At 37.6% G+C, this 16916-nt stretch overlaps 1 protein-coding gene across 3 annotated transcripts in view; it reads left to right on the top strand.

The window, feature by feature from the left end:
• The window catches only part of CTNNA3 (catenin alpha 3), a 418023-nt gene extending 401758 nt beyond the window's left edge, over nucleotides 1–16265 (top strand). For all 3 annotated transcript variants that reach the window (XM_042862647.1, XM_042862648.1, XM_042862646.1), the window contains 3 exons: nucleotides 2050–2155; nucleotides 9101–9235; nucleotides 14113–16265. In XM_042862647.1, coding sequence (XP_042718581.1) covers nucleotides 2050–2155; nucleotides 9101–9235; nucleotides 14113–14400 — 529 coding nt within the window. In that variant the 3' untranslated portion in view covers nucleotides 14401–16265. The remainder of the gene's footprint in view (nucleotides 1–2049; nucleotides 2156–9100; nucleotides 9236–14112) is intronic.
• Nucleotides 16266–16916: the final 651 nt, after the last annotated feature.

Genomic DNA, 16916 nt, shown 5'->3' with positions numbered 1-16916 from the left:
CCCCAACGAGACAAATCGAAGAGTGTAATTAGTAAAAATATCAATAATACAGTTTCTGTAGCCTAAAGATGACTGCAATGCTGAATGCACACTAAACATTACTTTAACATTGGCTCCGTACAGCACTACTTAGCAGTATCTGCCAAAATATAGCATCATACCTGTCATTCCAAAGAAAATCATTCCATCCAGCTGAAACTAAGACAGTTGTGTGGGGAGGATTTATTTTTCCTCTCTCTAAGAATCTACTGTGGATGAATGTGCTAAGCTAATGTTCTTAAGCTTCTGCATGGAGGTCTATATTGTCTACACTAACTCAGTTTTAGCAACTAGACTAGAACCATAATACCCTCACAGATTAGGCAGGGATACTTCTGCACCTAGTGGAGGATAGTCCTGAACTACATTTGTAGAAGGGAAAGACCATTGATGCAATGGCTCTAAAAGGGAACCGAGTGAAGTATCAGCAAAAAAATTCTGGCAAGTTATATGGATGACGGTGAAACAGACTCCCAAAGCAAGGTGTATTTTCGTACTTCAAATTTGACACACAAAATGCAAGAAAATCTAAAACTGGTAGGAAGCTGTCTACTGAATAGGAAAAAAAACGAAGGGCTTTCATAGATTTGTTTTTCATCTCTTTAGCATCTGGAGCCAGGTAGTTAATCCGAGCAAAAAAATCAGTTATCACTGTTACTTACTCCGCACTCTCCTCTCCCTGGTTCTTTAGTTGTAGATAATAGTCACTTTTTGTACAGTTTCACTGTACAATTTTTACTTTACAGGATTTCTTTATATAGGTTCAGTATGCAGTGTAAGTATTCCTCTGTACTACTAAAGAGTAAAAGGTAAAAGCAACAATGAAAATTGCCTCAATGGGTTTTCCATGTCAAGAAAATACCTTTCTGTAGCAAAATAATATGCAAGATATCCAGTTCTGTGTTTTTGTATTTTTTTTTCCAGGTGTAGGCTTCAACAGTTGAGAATAAGGAACTATAATTTGTAAAGCATGCTTTTTTCCCCCAAGGATCAAAGAATAGTTTTTTGGAAAACACTGTATTTAAGTAAGAGTTTAACAAGCCATGCTGGTGTTGCCATCGTTGTCTTTTTTACTGATTTTTTTTTTTTTTTTTTTTTACTGAATGTGTAACCACATACAAAATGTTTTAGGGCAAGTGAGTTTGTTTTTTGTTTGTTTGTTTTTGTTATTTTAAACTACAAATCTGTAACAAAAGCTGAAATGCAGAGCTGAATTTAGCACGGGTGTGTACTTCATAAGTGTGAGGTAAAATGTTGCTTTTTAGTTTAGCTGAAGTATTTCAGTGTTGAAGAAGCCTAAAGGTGGCTTCTTGAAAAAATTGTTCAGAGGAATTTTACGGTTATGCTGAATTGTTCTGAAAACTATGTAGCATTTTCAGATATGGCATATCCAAGTTTTGAGTGGTATTTGTTAATTTTCATTGCATTCCTGTTCATAATTCCTTTATGCTTGCATACACTAATTTCATAAAATAACCTGAGTTTTCTGGCCAGACATCCACAATGAGTCTCAGAATTCATCACTCTGATAAACTTTCTTTTTTGTAATAACTGGAAAATACTTTACTAGGTAATACCTAGCAGAAAACTGCTGGAAGGGAAAGGAACATAAATGTTGTATAACTGCAGGATAATTAGAGCAAGCAGCACAAGCAGTCTCTGTACTAAACCTTCACCTTTCCCATAGAATTATCTATATGTGACATATTGGAACTGGACTTAAAAATCCATCTTTTTAGGATTTAGCATGGATTACACTTGCAGGATGAAAATATGTGACATTTTCCTGGTACTTCTGCATCCAGTTGAAGCCAAGCAGTGCAAATCTGTGGGACATGAAAACAAAACACTTGGAAGCGGGGATTTAATTAATGTTGCTTCTGTATAGATCAGTGTTTTTTGTTTGTTTTTTTTTTTTTAATTCAATTGAGTCCTTCTGTGCCTAATCTGCATCGCTATGATTTATTCTCAGTTTCGAATAATGTAATAAAGTCTCTGTTTCATCTGAAGGGGTAGAGGACCATTGAAGAACACATCTGATGTAATTAATGCTGCAAAAATGATTTCAGAGTCAGGATCAAGGATGGATGTCCTGGCACGGTTGATTGCCAATCAGGTAGGTTATTTATGTAGCAATGCATTAACCTTTGTCACAACTTAACCTGTGCACAGAAGTTCCAACACCTGCGAAGGTCACACACAGAAATAGTTATGACATTTTTAGATCTGATTTTCCTTCTCCCCCCCACTTCCCCTGGAGAAGATGGATATCTGGATGATGATGGATATATAGACCATGTCATGTATAGGTGGATTCTCTTCCTCATACTATTTAAATACCTGTCTATATACATTTAGCAACATGTGCAAATATATATACACGTACACCTACTTATATACACTTGTATATCTATGAGTATGTTCAACTTCTGCTTTAAGCTGTGAATACAACATTATAGTTCCTTCTTCACTTTCTCAGTCAAATTACTCAGAAAAAAAAAAAGAGGCAAATCAGCTTAGACATGGAAACTCACAAGTGGCATAGTATTTCCAAGCAATGTTAACAGGTGCTAGGTCTTGGGACCATGCTTATGTTAGTTTTCTTCTTTGTCTTCAAAATACTTGTTTTGCAGCATATTATATGTATTTTCCAGAATGTTTGCTTTCTGCTGAATCTAGTTTCTCCTTCTGACATCTTTTTCCTCCAGTACTGGCGTTTTCTTTGGGTTATTGATGTCAAATTGTTTTCAATCTAAACACCCTTCTCAATAGGTAGAATTCTGCCATCTGCATACCTGAAGTCTTGAGATGGTTTCTTACCACTGAAAAGAAATATCTATCATCATAAAATGAATAGTTCTACAGCTGTGAGAGTTACTTTGTTTCCAGTTAATTCTAAAAGCTTCTACTAGCTAAATAAGCTAAATAACAAAAACAACAACAACAAAAAGAAACTTAAAAAAACAAAGCAAAACACACACAACAAAACAAAACCCACTCCAAAACAGGAGCATGTAAATGCATAGGCATGGTCATCTTCCTGGCTAGAGAGGCAGCATTGTAACTTAGTACATTAGTACAAGCCACTCGTCTTATGTAGGTAAGGTCAGTAGGGCTTTACAGAACCAGGCCAGAGAAGAACAATCCAGTGAAATTTCAGTCTCCAAGTATTGAAGCCATTTATTTTCCTAGTCTTTGTGGCTGGCTTTTAGGTCCAGAGTGGCAGGGTATATTTGATGTCTTCCACATCCTCACGTACTTTCTCTCTACCCCTCACTTTTGATTTTTCACTTGCTTAATATCTATGAAGCAGCAACAATCTGCGTTTTCTTTTTCTGTCACTCCTCTCTCTGAATTCCAGACAGAGATACCATAGAAGTTTGATAAGTGGTCTATACAGTTCTGATCTGAATTTGTGGAAAAAAAAAAAAGGAAGGTTAAACATCCCCATTTCTGATCTTGACAAGTGTCTCTTTTCAAATGAACTGGATCCTTCATCAATTCCTTTCATCAATTAAAAATTAAAATTCAAAACTGTAACCATTACTGATGTATTGCAGAAAATTATGTGTTATCAAATCTAGAGATGTGTCACAACCTTTTACTCCTTTTTGAATAGAAAATTCAGTCTTTCTTACAGAAATATTAATTACCTAAAATTTTATTTTTGTATTGTTACAACAACACCAGACTAGAAATGTGAGAGTGAATTAGCCATGAATTATTAGTGCTGATAACCAGTGTGTTTCCTTAGTTGCTGGGAAATGTGACTACATTTTAATTAACTCTGTTACTAAATTCACTCAGATAATTTCTGTTGGTCCCAAGTAAGAGATTGCACATAGTTAATAAGTCTTGATTCACCTTACTTTTCTCACATGTACCTCAAATACAATAGTGAGTTTATATATAATGGTGAAAAAAACCACATGCGTGGACTTTTATGTTAAAACACAAACCTTACAGTTGGTATGATGTACAGTCATTGGTTTTCTCTTTTGAAGTAAATAATACAAATCCATTTTTACACACAATTCTAAGTTATACATAATTTGCTTTTTACTGAAAGAGAACACGTGGCATATTTACTGAAAAAATAGGTTAATGCCACTGGGAAAGCTGTTCACAAAACTTGATCAAAGCTCCTGTTCCAGCCTGGACACCAAATTCTTGAAGGGTTCCTTCAGTTTGAACCAAATTAATTGAACAGCTATTAGGTAGTCAACAGAATGTAACACTTCTTTTCAAGAGAGCAGAGCAGAGGAAATATGGTAAAATAACAATTGTTAGTCTTCACAAATACCACGTAGATTGAAGAAAAGCACAGTGAGAAAAATACTCTGTATGGTAAAGGGTGGTTTTGCTTGGGAATAGAAATTGAAAGATTTCTAGTCACCAGAGAAATGAATCATATTATTCATCTGACAGTAGGAGTAAGAGCAAGATTCTACTTTTTACTAAGTCAGATGCCTATCTAGCTGTGGTTGTAGTTATATTCACTGCAGAAGTATCGAACTTACTAACAAAGACATCTGACTCAGTTTTATGTCTTTGAATCATGTTTAATGTTTAACTAATCTCTTATTTTACTGTATATGCTTATTTGCTTCTAATGCTTATGACATCTGCTGTTGAGCTTACCCTGCATCACTTCAATTATTTGTTATCATTTCTAATATTGTCATTTACTTTCATCTTCACAGTCATCCCAGGACTCAAGTATTACTCTTGACTATGCCTTTGCTTTTATCAGGACCCTGGTAACATACGATGAACGTATTCAGTATTCAAAGAGACATGAGGAAGAAAAGCAAAACTTGCTCTTTTTTTCTCTGTCAAGATTGAAACCTGGGAAAAAACCTGAAAAAGCAATCACTGCATAATGAAGAATCATTGTATCTCTTCAATAGAATACGACATAAAACATTTCCAAATGAACAATTCTTGTTCATGCTCCATGTAATTTCAGAGAATCACAATTGATAACTGTGGAATTAGATATTTTGTATAGTTTTGTGTGAGGGAAAAAACCAAAAACAACTGATATTCTATTTGCAGTATTTTATCAAATGATCAGCCACAACAGCATCTCTGTTATGTTGTTCTTCAATTCTGATTTTTGCAACATCTTCATGTATTGGAAAGAAAGGGATTCTATATGTTAGAATCAGCAGAATTCAGTCCATATTCACAGCACTTAAAGATGACTTGGAGTTAACAACTGCAAACATAATCACATTCAGCATCAACTTAGGCAAATTAATCACAAGTATGTTGCTGATAAATTTAAATAGCATTATTTCAAATTCACTGTCAAATTTGTGACCTGAGATCCCAAAGATGAAGGTAGTACATTGTTTTTAGTGACATATGCTGTAGATTAAGGTCTTTACTACAAGACTCCTCAGTAATAATCGTTTCAGCAGCAGGAGGTGCTGGTACATTATGATCCCAGTAAGATAGGCACTTGGACTGGGAGGTATCATTTAAAATGCTGTTTATCAGAATTCCTATGAGGAGGAAATAAAGTAATCCTATTCCCTTCAGATGGTAGAAACCCAGTGCAACATCAGATGGGCCTTAAATCTATGCAAGCAGTCTGGACAGATCCTGTCCATGCAAGAGATATCCCCAGTTTCCATCATTGGAGCTATTGACAGGATTTTCTAACAAGAAAAAAAAAAAAAGAAAAACAACCCACCACTTTTCTGGTGTCAGACAAAAAGGATGGTATGTGCAGAAGCCTGGCAAGAGGCTCACCTTCTCTGTTTTGTGGATCTCTAACTCCTCAATGTGCAGTGGTCTTCTACTCAGCACATCAATGCAACAAAACATAAATTACTTTAAAATTCTGGAAGTGTAGCCATCAATATGAAACATTTCTTCCTACAGAATCAGGTAATCTAATTAAGAAGTTGTTTTCAGGTACCTAGGAAAGTTGTCCTGAAATTTTTTTTAAAAAAATCACATTTTAGATGCTGATTGATGTACATAAGCTGATGATATGATAGATACTTTCAATCAGAGGGTGGTGATGCACTGGAACAGGTTGCCCAGAGAGGTTGTGGATGCCCCATCCCTGGAGGCACTCAAGGTAAGGCTGGATGTAGCTCTGGGCAGCCTGGTCTAGTGGTTGGCAACCCTGCCCACAGCAGGGATCCTTTTCAACCCAGGCCTCTCTATGATTCTATAATATTTTAAATAGCTGATATGAACCAAGCAGATGTGCCAAAATGATCATCTAACTACAGGAGCGGATCACCTAAAAACTTACAGCTAACAAATAGTTGCAATAAATCACATATAAGCAATTATGTAGAGTAGTGGGTTTGTGTATGATCGTGCCCAGTATTGCTCACCGTGAAGACAGATTCAGATTCTAGGGAAATTCTGCTGACTGTGTTAGCAAGTGGGGTGAAATCAAAATAAAGTAGGAACAATTTTGTTTATTGTCAGAATTCTCGTGGATGCCGCTCTGATTCTTTTTTTACAGAAAGCTTTTGTTAACATTCCGCTAACTCCGATATATGCAGGATGCTCTGAAGTAATGCCTCCTGCTTATTTATGTGGAAGCTACAACACACATAAAAAGGATAATAGCAATAGTTGAGAGAGCAAATTGTCAGCTACAAAACACTATTTTTTGACCTTGTCCCCACCATTAGCTATGCATTTTAGTCAGCAATGAACCAGACCCTGCATGCGCTCACCAAAATCTGCACCAGTGGAGGTGATGCACCATTACCGTTGCCACTGCTGGAGATGTAGCTGTCACTGCGTTCACATCCATTGGCTGGTCTCCATGTGATCACCAAGCATCAGTGTATGTCAGTGGGTGCTGTTTTTTCCTACATGGAAGAATTCAGTGACCCCCCCTTTGCTTCATATGCACTTGTGTATCAGACACCATTTGGCAGACTGCCCCTCTGTTGCCGTTTATTGCACAGCAAAAAAATGTAATGGACTACTGATGGGGTGGTTCAACCTCTACATACCTCTGATGTTCTGGGCCAACATAATAAAATGAAGACTTTTACTTTTGGAGCAGCCCCTGTATATCAAAAAGAAGCCCTCACTCTTTGCCAGGAATTCTAGCTAAGAACTTGTTTCTGTGCGCTAGGCATTGAACTGGTACTCATCAATGGGCTGTGGAATGATTAATCTCAGTATTTTTAAATTATTTTCTGTTTCAGCTGAGTGTTTTGTCTCACTAGTAAGCAAGTGTTGTTTGTACCAGATGTTTCTGAGTAATACGCAGAGGGTTCCTTATGGAATACCCTCTTCACAGAGTACATTTCTTTCTAGCATCTGTTTGTGGTTGATTGGGATATGCTATAAGGTATGAGACTTTAATTTGGCTTTATTGTACTTTATCTTACCTAAGGTAACATAAAATGTTATCTTTACTCCTAGAACTGCCTCCTTTCTCATAAAGTTTTATGGGTAAAGTACATAAAAATGGGTATAGTGTGTCAGACCAAAGGTTCCTTTAGGTAAATAGTGAACATACACAGGACTCAGTAAGATAACAGCATGTATTTTATGATACTTCTTTACCTGCACCAGGTAAAGTAAAGCTTTGCTTTAATAAAGCTGTATTTCATTGAAGCTGTGGTTATCCTACAGGCTTATGAAATGTATTCATGCTTTTTTCCAGCAATGCCTTACACTTGCTTTTCTAAATGCTGCTGAGCGCTAGACCAGTATTTTGATAGAGCTAGTTTAACCTCAGGGTCTCTGAGGAGGCTATGTTCTCCCTATCTTTGGTGCATACCATCTCTTTGGCATTCCTAAAATGTTACACATTTCTTCCCTAAGTGTATAAAAAGAAGATAGGAAATGTGCAATGTTGCAAATGTTATGTAAGAGTATTATGTAAGAAATTAAAATAGTGTTGTTTCTGAGTTTCTATAATTGATGCTGTCACAACTTGAAGTGCATAAGATACTGTATTAGTACCCTGTCTTTCTATCTAGTGAGGTTTTCCAGTGGGGAGAAGTAAATCACAGAGTAATATAAAAGCAAGCACCTTATTCTAGGAAATAGACCTTTAGTATAGTTGTGATGCTTAAAGAGGTTACAGCTGCATTTGGCCAGAAGGACAGATTTTTTTGTTAATTACTGTAAGAAGTAAACAAGTATTCAAGTCTTCTCACCAGTCAGAGATTTGAATACTGGTTACGCTTTGAAAATAGTGCATGTTGAGAGGGTGTTGAGAAAGTCTGTTCTGTTTTTCTTTTAAACTATGGTGAAGTACAGAGAACACTTCAGTAGTGGATCTAGCTGAACACAAGGTAAGGACTGATATTTCATTCATAGTAATCAACATTTTTTCAGATTCATTTGCTATATTCTTTGCTGCCTCTTCTAAAAGACCAAAACATGAACTTTTTGATTTACTACTGCAGAGCCATGAAGAACCATCGCACTTGAAATAAACACATCCCATTTTGAACAACTACCAGGTTTTTTCAGCAAAGCCAGTTGTTTATGTAAAGTAGTTCTTGAATTAAATACAATTATTGCTTTTTCAGGCTTTTAGCCCACTATAGGTTTATTTAAACCAGTACTTCCCCTCCAAGTATTTGTGGTAGCTCACAGAAGTGAAGGTGGAAAGATTATATACATTTTTTTTAAAGTACTGAAATCAGTGAATGAGCCGTAAGCTGTTGTTATTTTCCTGTTCCCATTGAAACAGCACATCTGACATTAAGCTGAATAAAATGGATATAAAATTAAAAAAAAAAAAAAAAACAGATATTAGGAGATAAAGCATAACTTTTATAAATGTTAAAATTCTTCTTGCATTTGTGTTTACATTTGATATTTAACTATTACTTCTAGATAACTTAGAAATAAAGCCTCTTAGGAATAGAAGAACAGTCATTCTGTATATTAAATAATTTGGTTAGCAGTGTTACTGAAGCAGTCCCTGCAGCGTAAAAGAAAATGTGAGTACAAGGATGTTTGTATGAGTGATTTAAATACTCCTCAATTAAGTATTTAATATGATGTCTGAAATGAAATGCATATGCTTTACTATTCTTTTCTTAATCCTCAGTGTCCAGACCAGTCATGTAAACAGGATTTGTTGGCTTACCTAGAACAGATCAAGCTGTACTCCCATCAGCTCAAAATCTGCAGTCAAGTTAAAGCAGAAATCCAGAATCTAGGTGGAGAGCTCATCATGTCTGCTGTAAGTAGAAAAATGGCATGAATTACAGTCAATACAAACTAAAATATCTTCACTTGACATTGTCCTTTCCTGTGCTCATCATATGTTCTAGCATAGATCTGAATTTCTTTTGTTCTCTACCTTTTTCTTTAACACTTACTTTAGGCAGACTATAAGGAAGTGAAGCATGAATTGCAATTGCGGATGTTTTTCTTTTTAGATTCTTAAAAACAGCAGAAAATTTTTTTGCTGTTACTCCAGATTAGCTAGTTTTTTAAGAAACAGTAGTCTTTTAATATATATCAGGTACACACAGCTGTATGGATGTATGCACAACAACTGATCCCCATAGTCGTACTTCCAGTTGAGAACAAAATGCTGAAGGCCAATGGTGTCCTGACTTGTATCAGAAATAGCACGGGCAGCAGGAACAGGGAGGTGATCATCCCTCTGTACTCAGATCTGCTGAGGCTGCACTTAAAGAGCTGTGTTTTCCTTTGGGCCCCTCACTGTGAGAAAGACATGGAGGCCCCGGAGCGTGTCCAGAGCAGGGTAACAAAGCTGGTGAGAGGTCTGAAGCACAGGCCGTGTGAGGAGTTGCTGAAGAAGCTGGGGTTGTTCAGCCTGGAGAAGAAGAGGCTCAGGAGAGACGTTATTGCTCTCTATAACTACCTGAAGGGAGGTTGTAGTGAGCTGAGGGTCAGCCTCTTCTCTTGCGTAACTAGTGATGGGACTAGAGGGAATGGCTTCAAGCTGCGCCAGGGGAGATTGAGGCTGGACGTTAGGAAATACTACTTTTCTAAAAGAGTGGTCAGGCACTGGAGTGGGCTGCCCAGGAAGGTGGTGGTGTCACCGACCCTGGGGGTGTTCAAGGAATGCTTGGACGTTGTGTTCAGGGACATGGTTTAGTGAGAACTATTGGTGATAGGTGGATGGTTGGACTGGGTGATCGTGTGTTTTCCAACTTCGGTGATTCTGTGATACACAGAGTGGTAGAAAAAAGCAAGTACTTACGATGCCTCTATCAGCCAATGAAAAACGGGATTCTCACGGCTTTGCCTGCTGATCTAGGAAGCAACAGCATAAAGACAGACAAAATTCTGCTATTTTTCTTAAACAGCATCACAACTATTACGTTGAACTGCTAAGCCTACTAGCACGGCTAGGCAGCCCCCAAATACATTTAAACTATTGTCATACAAAGATTACATAATTATTAAAACTGGAAATCCTTTCTAAAAGTCTTGTGTGCTGCAGCAAGGCCATGCCAAATTTTAGATGTTTTCATAGATATGTGCAATTAGTCCTCTTAGCATTTTAACCTCCTGTGACAAAAGAATATGGCTTTGGTTTTTTCCTCGCATTTCTGGAGGAAGGTACAGTATTAACTAGAGATCTTTCTGTTCAGATTTAATTCCAAAAATGCAAATCCAATCGTTTCCTGAGTTACTGCTGTTTTTTGCCTTACATGCATTCCTGCGTATAAAGTGTTACAAAAACAACTGTACAGAGACAGTAGCACATTCCCCTCACCTCATCAATTCACTCACAAATTCACTTGCCCTGGCTAAGGGGAGACCACCTTCGCTAACACATCAGTTTGCAAATCTGCATACCACAGAAGTGTTCGGAATGCTGCGTGATCAAACTGAAGATCATTCTACCGTTAAGGTCCTCAATTGCTGTTACAGAAGAGGGAAAAATGTTTCAAAACAGGACGCACAAAGTTGAAATAACACTTTCAATTATTTCCAAACTGTAATGAGCTTCATCAGTGGTATGTGCACAAGTGCAAAATTTAATAAACAATTGCTGTGTGCATGTACACAAAGTATTTCTGTACACACCTTTACACATATAAATGCATGTGCAAGAAATAGAAAGCACAACATCTCTCCTTTGAGAGATGCAAACTGATGCAAATTTTGCATGATTTTTTAATTGCTTTTCTTCCTTGCTTTGGCAAGAACATCATAAAATGGTGGGTTGCTCAGGTGGACGTTATTTTACTGCAGTATTCCCTTGCATTTTGTTGCCATGTGGCATATGACAGCAGAGGGGCAGACTGACACAATGGCATCTGCAGCAAAGGTGTGTCATTAAATTCTTCTGTGTGGAAAAAATGGTGCCCATTGACATTCATTGACACTTACTGAATGTTTATAGAGACCAACCAGCGGGTACAAGCACAGTGTGGCAGTGGGTGGTGTGTTTCAGCAGTGGTGACAGCAGGGTGAAAGACAAGTCGCATTCTGGACAGCCACATACAGCTGTCACACCACAAAATGCAGAGTGTCTCGATCAGCTCATCTGCTCCAATCAGCTACTGCTGGTGACTATGTTGAGAAGCAGTGTTTTTTGTACCTGAGCATTTGCTCTATCAAACAGCTTTGTTATGGTACTTGCATTTGTTGTAGTTTTCCTGGAAATGACTAAGAGGCATTACCTTTGGAGCAACCTCTGTATTTACAACACATATAAGCAATAAATGTTAATCAATGAGATTTAAATAAATAGTAACTATTTCTCAAGGGCTTTCTTCAAGCTATTCAAAATGGAGATTCCTTTACAATCGAAATTGTCAGCCTTATAATTAAATACAGTGTGGTATCTTTGAATAAAAAGCTACTAGCTAAGATGATTTATACCATATATATGTACCTCTACCATTTCCTGGGAACACTATCAAAACACAAACAGTACTGTAAAGTAAAAGAGAAAGACAGCATTCATTACAAACATTTAAATTGTAAACAAATGTGAGTGCTGTGCTTAACATGAACTATGGCATTATTTAGCTATGTCAACAAAAACAAACAAACAAAAAAACCCAACACCTTCCCAAAGAGTCAAAACACAGCCTACTTTCTTCCTGTTTGAGTGCAATGGATGTGTATATACCTTTTCAGTGCACAAGGGTGGCACACAGTGGCCTAACATTGGGCACAGTTGCAACAAACAGACAAAGAAATCCTCTGCAGCTGGATTTTAAGACCAGGAGACATAGTCAGACACCTGCACACATCAGTTCTTCTCCCTCTGTGATCTTAGCCCTATTCTGGAAGGAGGTCCCTGAGCCTTATCAGTCTGTATTCAAAATGAGAAGGTAACCACCTAATTTTCCAATGTTTTAAGTAACACTGATGGCCAATTATACAATCAATTCTTCTGCCACTGTTGGCCTATAGTAAAATCCTTGCTCTTACTCTTGGCTTTTATCAAGACACAGCCCCCAATGTAGGCTCCTCCCATCATAGCAGCAACTTTTCTGCATACATCCTGCTAGACATCACCATCTAAAGTGTGTCAGACCCGAATTGTGCTTCTGACTGTTGTGATTTAACCCAGAAGATGGCTGAGCACCACACAGTCGTTTGCTCACTCCCCCCTATTCCCAGTGGGACAGGGGAAAGAATAAAAACAAAAAAATAACAAAGTAGAACTCATGGATTGAGATATTTACCAAGATAAAGTAAAGTAAAATAATTATGACTATAAATATATGTAGCAAATGATGCACAAATAATTGCTCACCACTCCTGACTGATGCTTAGCTAGTACCCCAAACAGTGGAAGAGAGAGATTAACTCCCACCCTCTCCAAAACTCCTTTCTATGGTACAGAATATCCCTTTGGCCAGTTTAAGGCACCTGTCCATATTCTGTTCCCTGCTAACTCTTTGTGCCCATCACTGAGAATGACCTTGGCTCTGTACAATGCTGCTTAGCAGCAGCTATAAACACCAGTGTGTTATAAGCATTGTTTTTCTCCTAGAACCAAAACATAGCATCATACCAGACACTTTGAAGAAAACAGTTCCATCCAGCTGAAACTAAGACACAAGAGTTTGAGATGGTTCATTGTGGGAGAGGGTTATGTCAGAATAAAATGCCCATACTCAGCACATGCCATAGGTCTGTGTTGGCCTTTCACACAACTGTACTGCGCAACACTGATACGTCAGCATCAGTCCAGGCTACCAAAGTCACTGGGACTAAGGAGAGAACTAAGAAAGTAAAGTGGCCCAGCACTGTCTGCTTTCAGTCCCTACACACCATGCAAGCCTTAGGTGAGAAGAGAACAGTATGTTCAGATTTTGTATTCCCCTACAGAGCAGCACGGCAAAGATAACATAGTAGTTAAAACTGTCTTTTTTTTTTTTTTTTTTCCCCCTCTACAGTCAGTCAATTTTCAGTTGGAATCAAGATATACTACTTTTTATTTCCAGAAATATCTATGGAGAATACCTTTAACACTTGCTTGGCTGTGTAGCGTGCTGTTGAATACAGTAATATGTGATACAGAGGTTTGTCTTGCATTCTGCCTCTCAAGGTTCTAATTCCTGGGGGGAAAAAAAAAAAACAAAACACCACACAGTCACTGCAGTTTGTGTGCACTAGCCCACATTTACTAGCTTTAAAAATTTTGGTCATTGAGACTACATTCAGCAGCTACTAATTCAGCCACTTCACAGCATCCCTGCAATGCACAGAAGCACGCAAGAAAGACTGCAATGTGATGGGAGCAGCTGGAGAATTTACCTAGTGCTGATGCAAAGAAAATAATAGGTAACATTTTTATAGCTCTTCTTTGAGGTGGTTTCATTACCCATCAGTAGTAATTGCAGTGATACCCTGCAGACAAGAATCATGAATTCTCACTTCTTAGACAAAGGCAAGCAACAAACAGCCGTTACACTTTACCAGCACGGAGTCCTGTGTATCACTTCAATATTGATCAATGAAACATGAATATAATGATCAAGCACACCAAGAGAAAACAAAGAAATTACGCTTTACTATATTAGTCTTAGGTTTTAACTGTTGTTTAATCCTGAGCATATTGTGATTAAAAGCAGACCTGCTTTCCTAGGCTTATGTTTCTGTTTCTTATTACAGTTGGATAGTGTCACCTCACTAATTCAGGCTGCCAAAAATTTAATGAACGCTGTGGTGCAGACAGTGAAGATGTCCTACATTGCATCCACAAAGATTATCAAGATCCAGAGTCCTACTGGCCCACGACATCCTGTTGTGATGTGGAGAATGAAAGCTCCAGAGAAGAAGCCCCTAATTAAAAGAGAGAAGCCAGAAGAAATCTATGCTGCTGTCAGAAAAGGTTCTGCAAAGAAGAGAATCCATCCTGTTCAAGTCATGAGTGAATTCAGAGGCAGAGAAATAGTCTAATGTTCTGTCACTTTTTATGCTCCTCTCTTAAAATTCTGATGATTTTTCACTTTTCCCCCTACTTATTTAATAACCGTATGTTAGTGTTTTGCTTTTCTATAAATTTGTAACTTCACATTTGCTTAAATTACTTGAAAATGACATTGGATTATTTAACTGCACAGAGATGAAAAGTACTCGTTTTGCAGTGTCAAACTATCATGCCTTCATCCTGACAGGTTTCAGCAGAGCACTTCTGAGCAATACGCCATGGCACTGTGTCACAGGCAGTGAAAAGCAGAATGCAGGATGTCAAACTGTGCCCCACCTCCTTCTGCATTTGCTAGTCAAGTGTTCCTTCACCACTGATACTAAACTGCATGTAGTTTAGAACATACAGGATTTTTAAGCACTGTGTTTGTTGCTACAGATACTTAATCAGGATCATTACACTGATCAAAACAGCTGGACTGCCTGATGCTAGCTGAGGGTCTGGGCTCTTAGCTTTAATCTAGATTGAAAGATCTGAAAATCAACCACCTCCAAGGCCTATCAAAATAGGGATGGATATCTAAGTTTGAAAATTTTTGATGAAACAGTGTTATAACAGCATGGATCTAAGAATGTAATAAAAAAACACAGTGACTGCTATATAGAAATAATAGCTCTTTAAAAGGCTTTAATTAATTAATGGGTGTTCTGCTTCCTAGTGTACTCGCAAGCCCAACAACATCCCACTGATAAGACTATTCTAGTAACAATAGACAATTTTCTAATCACAGAGCAAAAGAACAAATATGGAATAGATCATTATTCTGATATTAGTGTGTAAAAAATTACATGTGCATCTTGAATCTGGACCATGTAATGACTTTGCTTATGACAGTTTTATCTGAAAGGCAGGGCTGTTCTGTCTAGCAACATGTTAAATGACTATGTTATATTTCAAAATATGTAACAAAGTGCTTTTAGTCTGTGTTTACCACCAGGCCTCTATATAGTACCTTTGAAAATAATGGTTTTTCTAGATCTGTTTCAATCCAAAATCCACTTGATTTTTTTAAAAGAAGCAAACTTGTCTTGCCTGCCCTGTCTCTGTTCTCCCAGACTTCACTCCTTACTCGTCTTTTCTTTGCAAGTAGATCCTTTTTTTGCTACGACTTTTGTATTATCTCAGGAAAAAGGGCTCTATCAAATGCCAGAGCATCAACCATTCAGGGCAGTACAGCATCATAGTTTCTCGGTTGTTGATTAACAAACCCCAACAAAACCTGTAGTGATCATTCATTAGAGATTTTAAACAACGGGATTCCACTTTCACCAAAATTACATTTTGTCAAATAGAATAAAATTAAGGAAGGAATTTGGAAAAAAAAAAAAAACAACAAACCAAACTTATTTTACAACACAGATCTCCTCCAATATGGTTACATCAAGATCTTAGTCACATATATAGGTTTTTGTTTGTTAGTCTCTTAAGAACACGGAGTGAGAAGCAGCAAACAGTTAAGTGCAGCAGGGAAAGGCAATATAGCCAGTTATTCAATCTACTTTCAGTAGGTCTGCTGGCAGACTAATAAGAGCTGAGATAAAGATTTTGTGTGGTATATTGCACAGAAGAGTATACATTTTTGTTGCATCTTAAAGTCAATATCTCCAAGTATTATCTCAGGTTGTTGCTGACCCCCTTAGACTACATAGTCCTCCAGCAACTCTGAGGTTCAAAAGGCAACAGTTAATTAACAAGATCTGTTTTGTTAGGAGTGTTACTCTTAAAGAATCTTCATAACTGTGGGATGCTTTTGGTATCAGTCACCTTAACATCTGATGTTTGCAACAAATGTCTCGTTTTCACATTATTAATAAAAAGCATGCACACCACTGAGGAGGCTTGTCTTTCAGTATCGTGGGTTTTGTTTGGATATGTGTCTCCTTACTAGTCTGGGTGTAGCAAATATCCTTTTTAAAAGCCAGGCTTGCTCCTTCCTATAAGCAGGGAGTACCTGCTTGTCCAGCACATTGTGTGTGCTTTTACTAGCCTGCTTTACATTAGAGCTTTTGCTAGCATTCTTATCGCTAAAGCACAGTTTATTGCTTAATGCAGTGTACTGTACTGCAATACCAGTCACTTTTCTCGTAGCCTGGCCATTCTCAATAACCAATTTAATCTCAGCTTTTGAGACCATTCCTATTACATGGAACTTCATTACTTCATTACGGGAGAAAAAAAGAAAATAAAACAAAAACCAACCCACCTCTCAGAAAGAACAAAGAAATCAAAAGCCACAGCTGCCTTCCAAGAAGAGCCATAAGAATGATGGGTTAGTTGTATCTGGACTTGAACTTCTTGGCTGAAGTTCAAATGAAAACATAACAAGGTAAAGTTTATTCTTAGCTAAGGTGGTAGAGGGAGAAGAAACAAGTCCTGGAGTTGTAAAATGTTCATTGTATTAGCTCACTACCTCCCCCAGCAAACCTGCAAAGCACCACTTCTCTGCCACTGTTAATAATGTTGAAGGGCGATGAGCTGCTCAATA

Source organism: Lagopus leucura, unplaced genomic scaffold (genome assembly GCF_019238085.1).
Source record: "Lagopus leucura isolate 7727_CA_CO unplaced genomic scaffold, USGS_WTPT01 Super-Scaffold_739, whole genome shotgun sequence".
Classification (NCBI taxonomy): Eukaryota; Metazoa; Chordata; class Aves; order Galliformes; family Phasianidae; genus Lagopus; species Lagopus leucura.
Note: the sequence above shows the minus strand (reverse complement) of the source record. Positions and strands in the feature narration are given on the sequence as shown.